We start from the raw sequence: 18,435 nt of genomic DNA, 5'->3' as shown, positions 1-18,435 counted from the left end.
CTCCTCCTCCATCACCTCCTCCATCACCTCCCTCCTCCCCTCCCTCCACCCCTCCACCCCTCCACCCCTCCACCCCTCCACCTGCCTGGGTGCTGCAAAGCCTTTCCTTCCCCATCTCTCAACTTCCATTGCATCCATTTCATTACATATATCACTCATGGTGAAACCCTTCCATCCTCCAGGCCAGGTATCCCTGGTTGTGAATTCATCTGGCTGTGTCACCTGGGTGGGATTTTTATTAGCCAGAGTTCAGTACTCACAAAATAGAGGTCACCTGTTCTGCTCAGTGATTTGTCTGTAATCTGTGCCTTATGCCTGAAAGAAATTGGCTGGAATCCGTGTTTTAGCTGCACACCCTGCATACAGATTAAACAGAACTGCATTGGTGGAGAATAATTAAGCCAAGGACCTTGTTTTTCACCTTCATGATGAAAGACAAATGACTTCCAAGGCTTAAATAGGATGATGGCACTTGAAATGTTCTACTATGGCCAACTCGGGACTTTCAGAACAGCCCTGTTCATGAATATTCTTTGCAACAACTGCATTTTCATTTAATTGTAGGTAGTCATTTTGCAGGAACTCTTGTCTTTTTTTTTTTTTGCCTTAGTATAATCAAGCCATGTTACACTGCTGTTGTTAAAAATCGGTTTCAACTGTATTAACTCTTTTTGAGAAAATTGATTTTCCCTGCCAGATATATTCTGCTTTTTACCAGTCTTTTGGGGGTGTGGGGGGGGAAGTCTTGTGGGGGCCACTATTTCTCTCCCTTTCTCATCTTTTGAATCGAATGTCAATTGGACAAGAAAATTGACTGATTGCCTAGTGGGAAACCAAACCTCCAAACCATAAATATGAAGCAGACCTGAAATAGATAGACATATTTCAACAAAAGCCATCATTCTTCAAATAGCTCTTCTCCAGCAAAAGGGTTTCCCGGCAATCATCAGCTCCTTTCTGTTCAATGCTAGGCTTTCTGTCCCGGCCAAGATGATTTTTCCTGTGTCTCCTGGCCTCTAGCTCCCTTTTGCAGGAACAGCGTTTGCTGTTCCGTCTGCAGGACCACAAATGGGTGTCACCCTGCCCAGCTGGCTTGTTCAGGCTTTGTTCCAAACACAATGCTGTCTTTTCTTAGCAGTGGAAATGGGCTGTTCTCCACTGCTTTCTGAGAGAATGGCCCTTCCCTATTCTGCTCATATAAACCAGCCCCAAGCCTCAACAGCCTATTGTTTTACAGGTTCTCTTAACCCAGGAGAAGGTTCTTACTGAGGACAGGGGGCTGGGAGGGCCAGGGTCAGGGGGACACTTTGTCTTGCTGAGATGGGAGGAGACAGATAAGTCAGTTCAGTTTGGATAGATTCCCCCCATCCCCCCGGGGCTCTGATGCCCCACGATGGCAGCAGCATCAGGCTTTCAGTACAGAAAGTGTTTCCTGCTTCTAGAAGGTGTTCCAGGAAGCGGCGGTGTTCAGGTTGGTTCTGCCACCGTCTGACCGGGGACCGAGGCAGACTTCCTCCCCTTCTTTGAACTTGAGCTTCCTGGCCTGTGGGTGCCGCAGGGTGCTGCTAGCTAGGATCTCTAGGTCTTCTCAGTTCCAGAACCTCAGGACGGGGCTTACTTTATAGCTCCATCACTCCCCGCCATTTCCTGTAGACGCCGAGGGCGCTGAGCCATTGCCTCCCCACCTGCGCTCCCGGCCCGCAGAGCCGAGGGAATCCTCTTGGCGGGTGGAGCCATGGCTTCTAGCAGCCCTTGTTCACAGCCTTCACCTGGTGGTTGGCTGGGCTGGTTTGATGCTTTGAGTGAGCACGGCGTCCACCACGTGGGTTTTTTCATAGGTGGATGTGTTTGATTATAGCCTTGCCAGGGGGACATCCGGGGTGAGGTGGAAAGGGCACAGACTGGGAGTCAGGAGTCTCGCCCAGGTCACCAGCTCTGTGGATCAGGCTTCCTTTTAGCAAACATTTATTGAGCACTCCACGTGGCCACAACCTCAGCAAGGTGCAGGGCACACAAAAAGTCAACAAGACACAGGTTCTGCTCTCAAGGAACTCCCAGGTTCGTGGAGGGGGCAGAAACTAAGGTCAAAGTACAGCACGGTGGGGGCCAGCATAAGCTCAGAGTTCTGTGGGAGCCCAGAACAAAGGGACACCTCCCCAGCCTGGAAGGGATGAGAACTAAGGAGGGCTTCCTGTAGGTGGTGATGCTTGAGCTGAAAGTACAGGGTGAGAGGAAGCCAGGGAGACAGGAGGGGCAAAGGCTTGTGGCCGGGAGAGTGTGGGGCATAGACAGGCCCAGGGCTGCAGCAACATGGAGGGTAGGGGAGGATAGATGGGAGCTGAGACCAGAGCTCGTGAGGGCAAGTCACAGGTACCCTTACTTGACACATTAAGGAGCTTGAGCTCTATCCTGAGGGTCATGAGGACCAAAAACAAATAACTGGATCAGATTTGCATTTTAGAAAGATACCCTCCAGTGGCTGGGATGGAGGATGGCCATGCAGGGTCAGGAGGCCTCCTAGGAGGTGGTCCAGGAGAGAGAGGGAGAAGGAAGGCTGGAAAGTGGCAGTGGGGAAGAGGAGGGTTCAGGATGTAGAATGGGATGGCCTGGGTAGCCAAAATTGGACATAAAGAGAAGGACAGGTGAGCAAGTGGGGAGGGCTGAATGTCTAGGTCCAGTGAGCGGGTAGGCAGTTGTGCTAGCCTGGGGTAGAGAGTAGAGAAGAAGTAGCCGATTGAGGATAAAGACTGGGAGGCGCCGAGGGACATCCAGATTGAACGTCCAGATTGGCAGTTGTATGTTTTGGCCTGATCATAAAGATCTGGTTGGCGTTCACATATAGATGGTGGTCAAAACCACACAAGGAGATGAAAATGATGATCCATAGGTGGTACACGTGGAGTGAGGCCAGGGGTAGGGCCCCAGGAGAGAGCCTGAAAGGGATGGGAAGAGGGTCCTGGGCAAGGGACAGAAAAGGAGAGGCCAGAGAAGTAGGATGGGGACAGACGAAGTCAGTGTTATGCATCCAGAGCATAGAGAATTCTAGAAAGAGGGAGTCAGGTGGAGCCAGAAGGCCCCGGGGGGTTGACCAAGCAGCATCCTTTGGACTTGTCCATGAGGACCCAGGCCCTACCATTGAGTGTGAGTCTTGGAGCAATCAACTTCTTTCCCTGGGACTCAGTTTCCTCATCTATAAAATGCAGGGGTTGGCTTAGGGGCTTCTCCTTTCTGGCTCTAAGAGTCTGTAAAGTAACTATTTCTGAAACTTCTTAAAAGGGAAAAGGTATCCTTCCCACATCCTCCTCCCTCTCCCCTCAGTTAAGCCAACACTGCCCTTGAAGTTTGGGTGAGTAAAAACCCAGGGACATCAGAGCTAGCCAGGACTTGGGAGAGCTTTTACTCCAGCCCACTGTGGGAAGGCAGCATGACGTAATGGATCAAACCCCTGTCTGCTCCCGGCTTAGCGACCTCGGGCAGACACTTCACCTTGTTTCTTCACCTCTGAGATGAGGCCCCTAAAACCCACCTTGCAAAGAAAGGTGTTTGAAGGTTAGTGAGAAGTAGGAGCTATTGTGGTTATCAAAGATGAGCCACAGGTCAGGAGAGATGAGTTGATTGGCCCACGGTCACAGAGGGGGACATCTCAGTGACTAGAACCAGGTGTCTGGTGACCAACCTCGCCGGGGTCTGTCACCTGCTGGGGGTCCTAAATCAGCAGCCCACGGATGTTCGGCCCACAAAGCATTTTTTCAAGATGGAATTTGTTGACAACATTAAAAACTGGAAGGTTTTACTTAGAAACTTGTATTTTCAGCAAGGCTTGAAAACTTAGAAGATTTGTCAACCCTGAGCCCCTGCTGCTGTGGTGGGGCCAGCTGGGGTGTCCTGTATGCATACCACAGCCCCATCCAGCCCTCCTCCCTCACTAACAGTTACTTGCTTGGGCCCTGGAGGTGATCTGAGTTTGCAGCTCGAGCCTTAGACTGACCATTTGGCTTGAATTTTCTCTTACAGCCCTGCCCAGTGTTCACTGAAACTGCGCAGTATTTCACAGCTGAGGTCCAGACCGTGGCTGTTGAGAGAGGGGGAGGCTTGGGAGAAGACAGGAGAGGAGAGCAGAAGGTTCCAGCAGCTTGGCCCCAGGGGAGATGCTGAGGGGGAGGGCCTGGCCCCTGTGGGGTCGGGGTCGGGGGGTCAGCCAGGGTGTTGGACAGAGGGCCCCCGCCCCCCCGGCCCCGGGCTTTCCTCATTCCTCCCTGCAGGGGTGTTGTGGGCCTGGCCATGCTGGCTTGCAGAGGTCTTGCCCCTGAACTGCCCTACTTTGTGTGAGGATGCGTGGCTGGACAGGGGAGGGGCGAGGAACCGAAGCCCCTGGCTCAGTGCAGCCGTGTTTATGTGGGGGAATGTCTGGTATGTTTGGTATTTGGGTGTTTACTTCCCAGGGTGCTCATGGGTCCCTGGTGTTGAAATGTGGCTCCTCCTTGTTGGGGGGACCCTAGTGGGCCCGGCCGGGGCTAGATGTGGAGGCTGCCGGGCTGTTACTCCGGGGCTACTCATGGACAGCTTGTGTGCCTTGAAGTAGCACCCCCTCCTACCTCCCCCGGCCCCACCCAGATCTCCTATGCCAGATTCCGCTGCGTGGGGATTGGGTGCCCCGGGCCGCACTGGCACTGCCTTCCCACTTCACCTGGGAAGGCAGACCCGCAGTCGGGCCCTGCGCGAACGCTTCCTGTGTCCCAGGCCCTGCACTGGAACTCAGTCCTTGTTACAAGCTTGGCAGCTGTGCTCGGTACTTTCCTTGTGCGGGTGAGACACAGAGGCTCAGAGAGGCCACTGACTTGCCCAGGAGCACACAGGCCTCGGAGACCTTAAAGGCCAGGCTGACAACCCCTGATGCCATGAGTCTCCGCTCAGCCTGCTTCTCTCTGTCCATGCTGCGGTTCTAGCGCTCGATACGGGCTTTCAGGCCTTCGGCACTCTGGCGAGGGCTGGGGGCTTGTTCTGGATTCTTCCCCCCTCGGTTCCTGCTTGTCGCCAGCTTGATTGCTCTTACCTTTATGGCTCCGTCCGTGTGAGAGCGGCCATATGCTCAGTGCCTCGGGTTACAAAGCGTCATCGCTCTTTCTCATCCTATCTCTTTGTGGGCCCTGCCAGATGTATTTTTGGAAATGCTTATGAAATATCAGAATGCAAAATCAAGTCTGGGCGAAGGTTGCCACCATGTGAAAGCCACATGGCTTACGAGAGGGGAGTGGGGGGGGCCCTCCTGAAAACCAGTCAGCTTGAACGTGACACATCCAGTGTTCCTTGTGCAATGAATTGTTTTTATTTTAAAAGACCCAAATCAGAAAAAGAACAACATAGTCATTGCCCTCAGAGCCAGAAGCTTTACAGTCCTGTCAGCAGGATGGAGCGGAAAGGACAGGGGGCCTGTAACATAGACCACCAGCCCTTCAAAGAGCAGGAGGCACTTGGGCTCTGGGGCCAAAAGGCCTGGATTCGAAGACGTCCCTGACCCTCCAGGCAGCCTTGATATCTTTTGTTTTCTCATCTGTAAAAGTGGGGAGGGTAACAGGACTGTCCTAGATGGTTTACTGAGACTGTTTAGCCTGCTGGGACTTCTAGGCCTGAGGATTTGATGCTTGCTGAGGTGACCCACCTCTGGTTGCTCAAGCCCTTCTGCATCCAGGCTCTGCCATTTCCCCAGCTGTTCTAGAAGCATAGCTCCTTGGTGGTAGTGATTCCCCTACTGCATCCCTGGAGGACACCTTCTGCTCCTTCATTATCACCTGGCATGCCCTGACTTTACAAGGACGGGACCCTGGTGTCCCAGAGGCAGAAACCTTCTCAAACTCCCTCCAGGCCAGAGGAGGAATGTTTCAGGATAGATCCAGGGGTATGCACCATGGACCCAAGGGGCAGGAAACGCAGGCCCCTCCAGGGGTGGAATCCAGAGGATTCTCCATGTGTGCTTTCTGTCTGTCCTCTCAGCCCGTCTGAACCACTGACCTCTGTTCATGCCTCTGTTTTCTCTTTCTAATGGCTCTGCCCCTTTGTCTCTCTGTGTTCCTCTCTTTCCTCTTGGTCTCTGTCTTCACCTTCTCTGTCTAGAGCTCCCTCTCTCTCTCAGGGCCTGGACGGGGTGAGGCAAACAGGATGCCCTGCAAGATGGCATTTAGGGAGGCAATCAGTCTTGGGTGCCGGCCCTGCCCTTGCGTGAGCTTGAGAGTGAGTGTGGACACCTCACCCTGGTGCAGGCCCTGCTTTCCTCTCTGTCACCCACTGCCTCTTTTTGTCTCCCCGACATGCCTCTATGGCTGAGTGTTGGTTTCTCTCCTGACACATGGCGTTTGGTTTCTGCTCATCTGCAAACATTAGCAGCCTGATCTTTCTGCTTCTCTGGGCACAGGGCTGAAGCTGGCTGCCCCCTGGTCCAGCAGTCTGATTTCAGATTTCAGGAGGTGACTACAGCCCAGCTTGGTCAGCTGTTCACACCTCGTCCAGTCAGCTGTGGTTAGGGGTCCCCCAGCCCAGCAGCAGAGCCCTGAAAACAGGCTCTCTGAGGAGGGACTGCTCAACATGAGGACCCTCTCGGCCGTGGGTCCCCTAGCCTGTCCCTCCAACGTGAAGTGTGGCCCAGGGGTACCCCTCACTTCTCCCCCCAGAACGCAGACAGCTTTGCCCCAGGCCTTCCTGGGAATTTGGGAAAAACAGAGCCAGAGCTAAGTTTGAGAACAGGCCCCCATCTCATGGGGCTTTCAATGTATTGAGTATCAAGCCGCCTCCCTCTTAAATATTCTCGTCCTTCCAGCTGTATCTGCAGAAAAAAATCGTCATGCCCCATTTTGGGGTTCCAGTTTTAGATGGCTAAACTGTGTGTGGCAAAAACACTCTCTGCTGTCTCACCCCCTCCCGGCCAAATGCTTTAGAGACTCTGGGGAACATCAGGGAGCAGGGGCAGTGGCCTCACTGTGGTGAGGGAAGGCCGGGAGGAGGCTGGCGGCGGCGGCGGTCCGGGGGGCGCACAGAGCTCCCGTGGGGCTTGGGCCACAGTCAGCCTGTGGGGATGAGAAGGCTGAGGGCACTGCCCAGCTCCCCTCTTGTTTCTGGCAGGACTTCAGCTGCTGTTTTCCAAATTTCCTCAGCGGCTCTTACATAGTAGCAGGAGGATTTGGGGAAGATGCTGCACAGTGTCAATGGGGAAGGTGTGGTAATGGGGCTTTGGGGCCATTTCTTGCCTTATTGGGAGATATCAGCTGAGGTGGAGCAGGGGTGCAGGAGAGGCCTGGGGACGGGCTTGGAGGCTACTGGGGGCCCGTGGAGCTTTAGCAGGGGTTTGCCCAGCCCAGACTGTGACCCGACCTATTCAGGATTTGTGCAGACCTGCCGTAGCCATCAGGGGCCTGCTCCGGGTCGAGGCTCCGTCTTTGGTCAGTGTGCTTCTGGGGAAGACAGGACCGAACCGCCAAGCTTTGCTGGCCTCCTGCACAGACAGAAGAGGCCAACCCTGGTGGAAAAGTCTCCTTACTAGCACCAGGGGAAAGCTTATCAGAGGCAAACATAGGCAGTAAGTCATTTTTATAATTATAGAATCCAAGCCTGGGCCATCTTTCCCTGGAATCTTTTATTTCATTCATTCAGCTAACACTTGCTGAGCCCGCATGAAGTGCCATGTTCTATCCAGGCGTTGGGGATGCTCAGGTCCCCCATCCTTCAGCCTAGCAGGGAGGACAGATACCCACATAAACGGAGAACTCTGATGGGATGTGAGAGAGATTCTCACAGCCAGGTGCTCACAGGGAGGGTGATGGCTGGAGGGGATGGATGAGGCTGGACAGGGAGGCTGGCGCAGCCCCCGATGGGGGCATCAGCCTGGCCCAATTGAGCTCTTACACGCCCAGCATTGAGCCTCTTTGAATCTGCAGCTGGAGCTGCTTCCGTTTGCCCTTGGCTTTGTGCAGGGCTGGGGTGGGGCACAGGGTCTTGTAGGACAGAGCTTGTGTCCCCCCGGAAGCGGCTGCTCTGTCAGAACCTGGGCTCGCTCCGGCCCCATGAGCCCCGCACTGCCTGGGTTGCACACATCAGCTCGGCAGTTTGTGGGCAAACCCTCTTGGCCGAGGGGAGATTGCACCGCCAGCAACTTCCTCCCGTTCCTTCCCTCTGCCTGTCGTCAGGGTTACCTCGGCCGTGTTGGGGGTGAGGTTGAGGTTGGGCGGAATCAGTTCTGTCCTGGTTTCTATTTTCCCAGATGCAGGTCAGCCAGAGGAGCTGTCACTTCTGGTTCTGTTTCAAGGGAGGCCAAGGGGTTGGGAGGTGCTTGGGTGTGGCGTGGTTGACAAGGTGCCTCTCCAGCCGGCCTCCCAGAAGGGGTGGGAGTGGGTCAGGGAGAAGCTCAGAGGTGGCCGGGAAGGAGAAAGGGCCGCCTCACCAGGGCCTGTGCTGATGGCCATGGGTGCTGGTCTCTGGCCAGGCTCTCGGTCCTAAGCTCCTAGAGCATGCCGGGAGTGCACGGAGAGAGGCTGTTTATTTTCCTGGCCTGGGGCCCTTTCAGCTGAGACCTTGTTCCAGGCCTCAGGCTGCCAGATTCACCCCCACTGGCTCAAGAAGTGAGAGAGTTGGCAAGCCCAGAGCAATCCAACGACTTCTCTAGTGGCCTCTGACTCTAAGCTGTCCTCAGCCCAGCTGGTCCCGTGTGTCCTCCAGATCCTCCTGGTAGCTAACGGACAGCGAGAGGCACCGCATCAAAGTGATCCTGATGGGTTAGGGCTGTGTCGGCCTGTGGTCAGTCAAGAGCAGGAAGGTTGAAGTCAGAGAAATCCAAGTTGGAATCCCGACTCTGCCATTTCTTAGTTGGATGGCCTTGGGCAAATGGAACCCTGCAGCTTCGGTCCCACCAACTATAAAATGGGACAGTAATAGGACCTTCCTCATTGACCATGAGGATAACATGACCTGTGTGGAAAGCATTTAACAAATAGGCATCAAAGAGCAGTTGTTGTTATTATTAAGGAAATAAGAGAACCTGCAACTTTCATTGAAAGTCAGGGTTGGTGGGCAGTGAGTTCTTCCTTCCTATTTAATGGGCCCGGTCTTATGCATGGTGAACTTTCTAATGTGTCCCGGGGAAGAAGCAAGCAAAGCTGGAGACTCAGGAAGCCTGTCTGCTTGTGTCCCGCACAGGGCACTCTGGGGCGCCCTGGGATCCTGGGATACAGGTGGGCGTCATGGGGGAAGAGCATGCAGAAGCTGGGAAAAGGATCAAAGCCGGGTGAGGAGACTGGGGAGACTGGTTAGGAGCACCAGGAGGTGGATCGGAGTCTCTGGAAGAACCAGGAGGGACGGTACCCTGGGGAGGTGGAAGAACATGGGGGTAGAACGTGAAATCTGTGTTCATGCTCAAGGCATTTCTTAAAGGAAGTATCTGGGGACCACTGGCCTGGAAAATAGTACCCAGAAGGCTCAGGCTGGGCAAGAGAACAGACCGTCACTGCCCGCTGGGTGTCACCTCTGTGTGAGGAGACTTGCCAGGCTCGGAGCCTGCTGAACTCTGGCAGAACCCAGGCAGCCCTGCCCTCCCGGGCCACCGAGCCCTCCCAGGTTTGCCCACCTGCTCCAGGAGGACCCGTGGGCCAGCTGGGAGACGCTGCCATCCCACCAGCCAGGAAGCCGGCAGGCTGGCAGGCAGGGCTGGCTCGCCCACCACCGAGATGTGGGTTAGGAGGGGGATTGCCCATCTGTCTGCATGTGTCGGGAGGGAAGCTGTCCTCCAGGCCTGCCTCCGTGTCTCATCGGCGGCTCTGTGCCCCTCACAGCTAGATGAAGAAGAGGAGCGAAGGAAAAGGCGCCGGGAGAAGAACAAAGTTGCGGCGGCCCGATGCCGGAACAAGAAGAAAGAGCGGACGGAGTTTCTGCAGCGGGTGAGCAGGGCAGGGGCCGGGGCGGGGCGCCTGTCTCGTTCTTCAGAGCGGGCTCGGCACCAAAGCCTGTGGAATCGAGGTGGACCGGCCCGCATCTGCCCACGGGGCCGCCACCCCTCTGTTCTTCCCTGCCTCCCATCCAGTGCCCTTTCCCTGACCCAAGACAACCCAGGGCCTCTGGCCTCAGGTCCGGCCCAGCCAGATCCCAGAAGGCCAGAGAAGGTGGGAGGAGCCAAGTCCCCTCTCTGAGGTCAGACCCTGGTGCCAATTGACCCACATGGCCTAGGACTGCGACTACTCCTTTCGAAACCCTGGTGGCAGCCAAAGTTGTCTAGGGTGGATGTTAACATAGGTGATAACCGCCCAGCTTCTGAGCGGTGGATGAAGCACCTGGAGAGAGAGAAGTTCCTCCCTTAGCTGCAGGGGGCTCTTCCAGCCCTGCATCCCTTCTGGCTGCCCTCAGCCCCCCTGAGGGTGGCCCCCAAGCCTCTGCCCCCGGGGACCAGAGGTCAACTCTGCACTCGAAGGCCGGCAGAGGGGATCACCTCCCTCCCCAGGCCTCAGAGCGGGTCCCCGCCCTTACACCTGGACTGTGCCAAGCAGGGTGTTTGTTCTTTTCCCCTCCGGAGTTCTAGCTCTTAGGCCTTCGCTGCGTCTCAAAAATGATGGATGGCAGTGAAGGGACATGACCAGGAAAGCTAATCAGTCCAGGCTGGTAGTTTCCAGCCTCCCCACTCTGGATCACTTGTTCATTACTAAGTAATGATAGTCGCAATAATAATCCATGGGTCCGGCTCTATTCTATAGGATGCAACAAGTAACAGAGGTTGCTAACATTTGTAAAGTTGGGCAGAGTGCCAAGTACTGTAAGCATATTATCTCTTCGTTGGCATATTAACTGTATGAGGTCAGTGCCTTCATTATTGTCTTTCTACAGATGGGGAAACTGAGGCATGGTGGGGTTAAGTTACTTGCCCAGGTCCCTCAGCAACGGAGTGGTAGAACTGAGATTCAAACCTGAGGCTACTTCAAAGCATTTATTCTTAACACTCTGCTATACTAGCTCTAATTCATTCGTTCATTCGTCCGTGTGTTTGTTCATTCTTTCACCCAGTCGTTGATTCGCTAACAAGCATTTTTATCCATATACTCAGTGCCCAGCACTGTGTCAGGTGCACTGGGGACACACAGGAAGGAGCAGACATGGTCTCTCCCGTGGGAGCTGGAGACACAAGGCTGACATGGCCTGGGTTTTCCCTGATGCTGGGGAATATATGGGTCTCTTCTCATGCTTACAACCAGCAGAGAGAAAATCCAAGGTCACAGGTGTAGACAGCATGGGGCCATGGGTACACCAGTGGGCTCTGAGTATCTGGGGTAGGTGAATGGCCATTACAGGTGGAAGTTAGACTCCGAGAGCTGGGAGCCTTCTTGGAAGAGAAGGTGGACCAGCCCTGGGCTGGAAGTTTTCAAGAAGTTTCCAAGGCACAGGTCTCACACGGGCCTTGTAGATGGATGGAGAGTCCCACACCTCATTTCCAGCCCTGAGTGCCCGCAGAGCTGGGTAAGGCACAGCAGGGAGCAGAGAAGTCTCACACCAGATCTCTGCCTTCCAGGGCTTGTCAGCCAGTTAGCAGGCAAGATATGCCAAGTGAACACACACTGGTGCGGTGAATGGCGCCAAATGAATGGTGCTAGTTGTTCTGCACATTCCAGGAACATTTGCTGAGCACTTACTGTATGCAGATATTTCACATGCCTCATTTAATCTTATAACATTCCAATGAGATAAACATTGGTTATCCCCATTGTAGAGATTGACCTATAGCTCAGAAGAGGTCACACCAGAGTCACACTGCTAGCAAGTGTTAGAGCTGGGATTCATTTATCCCTTTGCTTATCCATCCATCCATCTGTCCATCCATCCATCCATCCATCCATCCATCCATCCATCCAATCAGTGTGTAGTGAGTACCTGCTGCAGAGCGGACAAGCAGGCGATGTCTGCATCGGACAGCAGATAGAAGTGGGGACTGGTTAATGTGTGCTGCACCTCGTGTTGGGCAAGCCCGGTGGGCCGTGAGAACACACCATGAGGCCCTATCCTAGCCTCGGCTGAGGAAAGACTGCTATTGAGACATAGACGAGACGTAGGAGCTAACAAGATGAAGGACAGGGATGGAGGGGTTAGCGGGGACAGTGCAAGCAAAGGCCAGAGGCAAGAGGTGCTTAAGGATGTGATTAAGGAATTGAAAAGAATGTCAGTATAGCGGGAACTTAGAGTACAAGGAGGAGAATGGAGGGGCAGGCAACCGCCCCCCCCTTGCTATGTAGGGTGATCCTCTGTGCTTCGCTCTCTGGGGCAATCCCCCTTTATGCCTCTGGTCCTGGCCTATTTATTAATAGCACCTGCTTTTACTCTCACAAGTGTCCCCATTATGATGATGGATTATGTAGTGATGGTGAGCAATGGAAGGTTTCAGTGGGAGAGAGACACACCTTGGAAAGATCCCTCTGGCTGCAGTGTGGGGCAAGGACTGGGGCAGCGGGAAGACCAGTTATGTGGCTGTGGTGCTGTCCCTGGTGGCCTCAGGGTCTAGGAGGGAGGTTTGGGCAGGCCTGTCTGGGCCCATCCCAGTCCCCCTCTCCTCCCAGGCTCCCCTCTTTCCCTCTGGCCTTGGGAACGGAGTTGGGTGTGAGGTTTAGGACATGGATGCCGATGGCTGTGTTGATAGCCAGTGCCCACAGACCTGAGGAATTCTCTTGTAATTTATTTATTTATTATTTTTTAAAGATTTGTTTATTATTTGAGAGAGAGAGAGAGAGAAGGAGCAGAGGGAGTGAATCCCAAGCAGACTCCCCACTGAGTGCAGAGCCCGACGTGGGGCTCCAGCTCACGACCCCGAGACCATGACCTGAGCCAAAATCAAGAGTCGGATGCTTAACTGACTGAGCCACCCAGGGACCCCTTGTAATCTATTTTTTAACAGGTAAAATATTTATAAGGCTCAGAGGTACAAATGGATATGTGTGTGTACCTCCCCCGCCCCACGTATGTATAATGTAAAAGGTCACCTTCCCATCCTTGACCCCCAGACACCTAGAGCTGCCCTGGGAGACTCTTAGAGCCTCTCCGAGGTCGCCCGCCTGGACCAGCCGAGTCCTTGAGGCAGCCAGGGCGACCTCGGTACCTCCTCCGTCTGCAGTGAGGGGCAACAGCCCCTCCGCTTCACCCTCCGGGAACTGCTGCGCCTGTCGCACCTTCATTCCCTGGGCTTCGGTAGCAGGAACCCCTGCTCACACTCCCATGGTGCTCTACACTCTTCATGGCCATTCTCCAAGCCTTGATGGTCACAAGAAGACGGTGACTCTGGGAGGAGGCGAGGCAGCCTCCACTCCTCTGACGAGGATTCTGAGACTCAGAGAGATGGAAGTTTGCTCAAAGCCCCACAGCAGCTGAGGCAGGACTAGAGCCCAGGGCTTCCTCTCCTGCTCCGCACGCTGTTCGGGTTGCCCGGGCTCTGGGAAATTGGGGATCTGGTTCACAGTGACATAGCTCAAGTGGCAGAGTCAGGATTTTAATTCAGACCGGTCTTTGGGGCTCAGAAGTGGCCACACCAGCCTTCTTCCCAATACTTACCCAAAAAGTTGGGAAGTAGAACTCTATTTTAAGTGCATTAGGGTAACTATTTTTTAGAAGATAAAATCAGAGAATCTTAATGCTTAAAGTCCCCTGGGCCAATCATTATATTTTCTGGGAGGAGACGGAAGCCCCGAGAAGGGAATTGACTTGGCCAAGGTCCCACAGCCAGGATGAAAAGCCCGCACACCCAGCCCCTTACCTGTATTTTTTCTCCCGCCTTTGCTAAGCATGATAGTAGAGACAATGTTCTTTCACTTGCACTAATTCTATTCTAAAACAACAAATGGTTTCGTTTTCTCTAGGGCAATAAATATCTACCAGAAGGCAAAACGATAAACAAAAATGCAAGCAGAGTTATTTGCTTTGTAATTAACAGGTGAAGATCCTAGCCCACGTTTCTTAATTAATTAGGAAAACAGATCAGGTGATTGCTGTTATAAAACCACAGACGACTTCTACAATCATGGTTAAAAAAAAGATTCTTCTGAACTCATCTTCTACTTACACAATAAATAAAGACGTAGCACCACCCAATAAAACTACAAAGCAGTCAGTTACATTCCGACAGCCAGCCGGTCAGAGTTTAGGATATTCCATGATATACTCTAACATTTTAAAACCAACAGAACGCCGTGCCATTCTGATGATGAATGTGTGCGTGAAGCCACATGCCTATTTGGGTTTTTGTGTGACACAGATGTTCACCCATGAAGTTCGTTCGACATGCATCATTTAAGGAGGTAGATTGGCGCCTAGTACTGAATGCTTTGGGTCTGACCCTGGCCCTTGCACGTCCGCTTTTAACGTCCACTCACCTGCAACCCGACTGCTTCCTTGCCCTCCCCCAAATGGCAGCCCCCCCCCCCCCCCCCCCCCCCCCCCCCCCCCCCCCCGCAAGGTCCACAGGCAGCCTCTCTCATTCTCCAGATCCAGCCAGTCACCTGGACCGGCCAGCCTTCTTTGAACCATCCTCCTCCTCTGCTGCTTCTTCTCTTTTTCGTAGGTCTTTGCTCAACGCTAAAATAAAAAATTCCTTAAGCCTCCCTAACCTTTCAGGTGACAAGGGGCTTTTCCTGTGTGAGTTCATTTAATCCCCATGAGCATCATCTTTTTATATTTAAGATAACTGAGACTCAGGATAGTTAGGAAACTTGCTCTAGACTCTGATTCCAGACCCTAAAGCTTTGCCTGATGTGGCTCTAAATCTACCTTCCAGAAGGCTCTCTACCCTTCTGTCCTAAAGTGACCTATGGTCACAGTGGAAGATTTCATCTCCTAAACACATCTTAAGCTTATTTCCCAAGTCTGTGTCCGTGTCCACTCAGGGTTCCCTTCCTGATGTCCCACCTCCTCCACACCAACTGACCTTCTCAACCCAACCATTTTTTATACCCGAGGCCAGACCTAGCCATGTAGCCCTCCTGTAAGGCCTTCTAGCCCCCTGCACTCCTGATGAACACATAGTAAGCTCTTCCCTGCTGTATGGACCCTGATTCCCCCAGACATTCATTATACCTGCAAGTCCTCAGCAAATGTGGATGGGTGGATTGAACAGAGACTCCTAGAGACAGAGGCTCAGAGGATTCAAACTTGGAGCTAAAACCTTGGCTCAGGGGAACCAGATGGTCAGAGGGTTTGCGAGAAGTCCCCAACATCACGAGCTCATCAGATCCAGTGAGCAGGCAGCTAAGATTAGCACTTAACTGCCCCCAGCTGATGGGTCATAGACTCATGGTTTCACATGGCGTCTCTCTCCTGGCTTCCAGAGATGGGAGTACCTTGGAATTCTGAGAACAGGGGACAGGGCCAGCCTCCCCGTCACGCTTCATCCTGTTGAACCAAAAACCACCATAGCTGATTTTTAATATTTTCCCCTTGAGCATTTTTTTCCTTTTTTTGAGGCTGTTCTCCTTCAGTGTCTGGTCACGAGGACTGCACGTCTCAGCAGTCTGAGCTGCCCGGGCTCTCATGCTGTGACCTCAGAGACCAGCACAAGGACAGTTCAGGCAGGCCGGTGGGTGAGAGGCAGACAGCAGCCCTGGGATGTGTGTGGGCCCCACCGAGGGCCCCGAAGACCCCCCAAAGGGGGCTGAGCTCAGCCCGGCCCTGCCTGCCGGAGGGCCTGGCCCCTAGACCCCAGCCAGCATCACCCCGCTCAGTTGTCACACATGCAGTGGCAACCACAGCTTGTTCTTTGCCTGATACGCTTTGCACAACCTCAGCTGTTGACATTTTGTCTAGATAGTTCTTGTTGTGGGGCCGTCCTGTGCAAGATGGTTAGGAGCATCCCCAGCCTCCACCCACTAAATGCCAGCAGCAACCCCCTCCCCACTTGCGACAACCAAAAATGTCTCCCGGTAGGCAGAATCGCTCCTAGTTGAGAACCACTGGGCTAAAACTTTGCTGGCCCTTGAGTCAATTCCAACTCTCGAACTGGTTGCCCGTTTTCAGACACAGTCCAATAAACATCATTCAGGAGCTTTCCTGTCTTAACTGTTTTGACCGCCCCCCCCCAAGACTTGAATTGGTATGCTCATCACCTACCCACCCTCTGAACAGGTGAGCTCCCCCCAAAATCAAATCGCCAGTGTTGCTTCTTTTCCTTGGAGTCTCTCCAGCTGAGCTGGAAGTTCACTGGGAATCTCACTTGAGATGTAAAACTTTATTTTGGATCCAGAAGGATGACAGTTGATTGCCTCCCAATGAGCAAAGCTTCTAGATAACAGGGGATAAAGAAGAGGCTGTTTAAATAATTGGGGGCTAATAATCAGGAAGCCCACGTTTTAGGAGGACTGACATGACCACACTGGGCTCGAGATCCCACAGGCCAAAATATCCCCAACATACCTTTACACATCACACATCCAAGCACTTTGCCACCCACTGCCAACTGTGAGCCACATCCCCTCTGGACCCTTCATGCACCTGCTCTGGTGCCCGTGGGCCTCGATTCTTCTCCCACCCTTTGTTTCTGGGGCGAGGGCCAGGAGGCAGGAGAGCGTTGGCATATTTGCGCGATTACAAAGAAGTCACTGTGGCTGGAGTGGATTGAGTGAGGGGAGGGAGGTGAGACCCGAGAGGGGCCGCCCCCAGAATATAACCTGGGTTCATCCCCCTTTGACCCTGGCCCAGGTCACTGGTGTGATGGGCACCCCTGCAGGAAGTCACTTACTCCAGTGGGAACGTGGCAGGCAGAAAACAGGCAAGGGCCAGCTGGGGATGCCTTGGACCTCCCCAGAGGCAGAGCTGGTCCCCAGCGAAAGCTTACAGCCCGTCTCTGTTTCTGTGCTCCAGGAATCTGAGCGGCTGGAACTCATGAACGCGGAGCTGAAGACCCAGATCGAGGAGCTGAAGCAGGAGCGACAGCAGCTCATCCTGATGCTGAACCGGCATCGCCCCACCTGCATTGTCCGGACGGACAGCGTCAAGACCCCCGAGTCGGAAGGCAACCCGCTGTTGGAGCAGCTAGAGAAGAAGTGACCGTGGGCCGGGAGCAGGACGAGGAGGACGAGGAGGACGAGGAGGAGGATTTGGGAAGAGGGGAGAGACCGAGGGCTCCCAGAGGGCCCTTCCTTGCTGCATGACAAACTTTACAACGAGGCGCAGCCCAGCCCGCTGTGGCCGGGCTTTTTTTGTGAAACTCCGATCAGCCACACGAGGGGAAGAACTGGCTGACGAAACCAGAAGGACCAAGCGCTGAGACCAAAGTAGACGCTCGGGTGGGGCTGCCCTGCCTGGGGCCCAGCTCGAAGGAGGCAGGACAGAGACCCCTGGCCAGAGAGACACCCGCACCCAATGGCCTGGGGCGCCGCTCCGGCCTCTGCACCAGGGCACCCACGGAGGGACCTCAGAGCAGCCAGGAGAAGCCATGGGGTTGCAAACGAAATGCGGCTGGGGATGCAACTCCGAGTCAGACTGCAACCCGCCTGCCCCCAGCCCTGCCTCCTGACCCTGCTGCGAGGCCGGAGGTGGGGAGGGGCCTGCTGTCCCCCCCCACCCCCCCCGCCCCGGGGTCCAGCGCGGGCCCTGCCGGAGTGGCAGCCGGGACACACCCTCGCCGGCCCCGCTGGAGTTTGCTGCGGGCACGAGGCGCGGGCGCCCTTCCAAAGCACATACTCACCGAATGTTTACAGACTGGCTGTCCTGGCAGGGCTTTCAACTGCACATGTTTTTTTATACTTTCTTTTTTTTTTTTTAATATTTTTTACAAAAAAAAAAGATTTTATACAAGCAATATATATATGGATTTCTATAATCACTCGATGTGATATAGTATAAATATGCTATGGTTTGTTTGTTACGAACAGATACCCAGCAGTTATGGCCATTGTGTGTAACTCCTAAGTACTGTAGTAGTCTCTGGGTGTTGGGGGTGGCTGGGGCGGGCAGGGGGTGCATTTCCATCCTGGTAAACCCTTCATAGTACTCAGTCCTGTATCGCTCAGTAAAAGTTACTCTTACTTACTTGGCTGCCTCTTGTGGTGTCTGCCTAGGGAATGGGGTGCAAGGCACGCTCCGTGGGCCTCCCGGTGTGCGGTGTCAGAGGATGTTTGGAGCATCTGCTATAGGCCCTTGGTTTTCACAACAGCCCTCCCAGGTAAGTGTCTATATGCCCATTTTACAGATGGGGAAGTTGAGGCTCAGAGAAGTTTAAGAAATCTGCAGTACTTCCTTTGTCTCTTCCCTCCACGCGTATACCCAGTGCCTGCCCTGTGTGTGCCAGGCAATCTACAAGGGGCCGAGTAGTCACCATAAAATGATAATTACCTTGTTCTCTGCCAGTGTGGATAGTTGCTGTTTACCACATAGTGCAAATGATTTAATGTCTTCTATTCTCTAAAGGTGGCTGCAGAGTTTGTGTTCTGGCCATGTATC

The 18,435-nt window shown here is 53.8% G+C and overlaps 1 protein-coding gene across 2 annotated transcripts in view; it reads left to right on the top strand.

The window, feature by feature from the left end:
• Nucleotides 1-18,024, top strand: part of JDP2 (Jun dimerization protein 2) — a 34,558-nt gene extending 16,534 nt beyond the window's left edge. For both annotated transcript variants that reach the window (XM_034992334.1, XM_034992333.1), the window contains 2 exons: nucleotides 9,813-9,917; nucleotides 16,855-18,024. In XM_034992334.1, the coding sequence (XP_034848225.1) occupies nucleotides 9,813-9,917; nucleotides 16,855-17,040 (291 nt within the window). In that variant the 3' untranslated portion in view covers nucleotides 17,041-18,024. The remainder of the gene's footprint in view (nucleotides 1-9,812; nucleotides 9,918-16,854) is intronic.
• The last annotated feature ends 411 nt before the right edge of the window (nucleotides 18,025-18,435 follow it).

The sequence above is a fragment of the Mirounga leonina genome, unplaced genomic scaffold (genome assembly GCF_011800145.1).
Source record: "Mirounga leonina isolate KUSES-001 unplaced genomic scaffold, KU_Mleo_1.0 Mir_82, whole genome shotgun sequence".
Classification (NCBI taxonomy): Eukaryota; Metazoa; Chordata; class Mammalia; order Carnivora; family Phocidae; genus Mirounga; species Mirounga leonina.
Note: the sequence above shows the minus strand (reverse complement) of the source record. Positions and strands in the feature narration are given on the sequence as shown.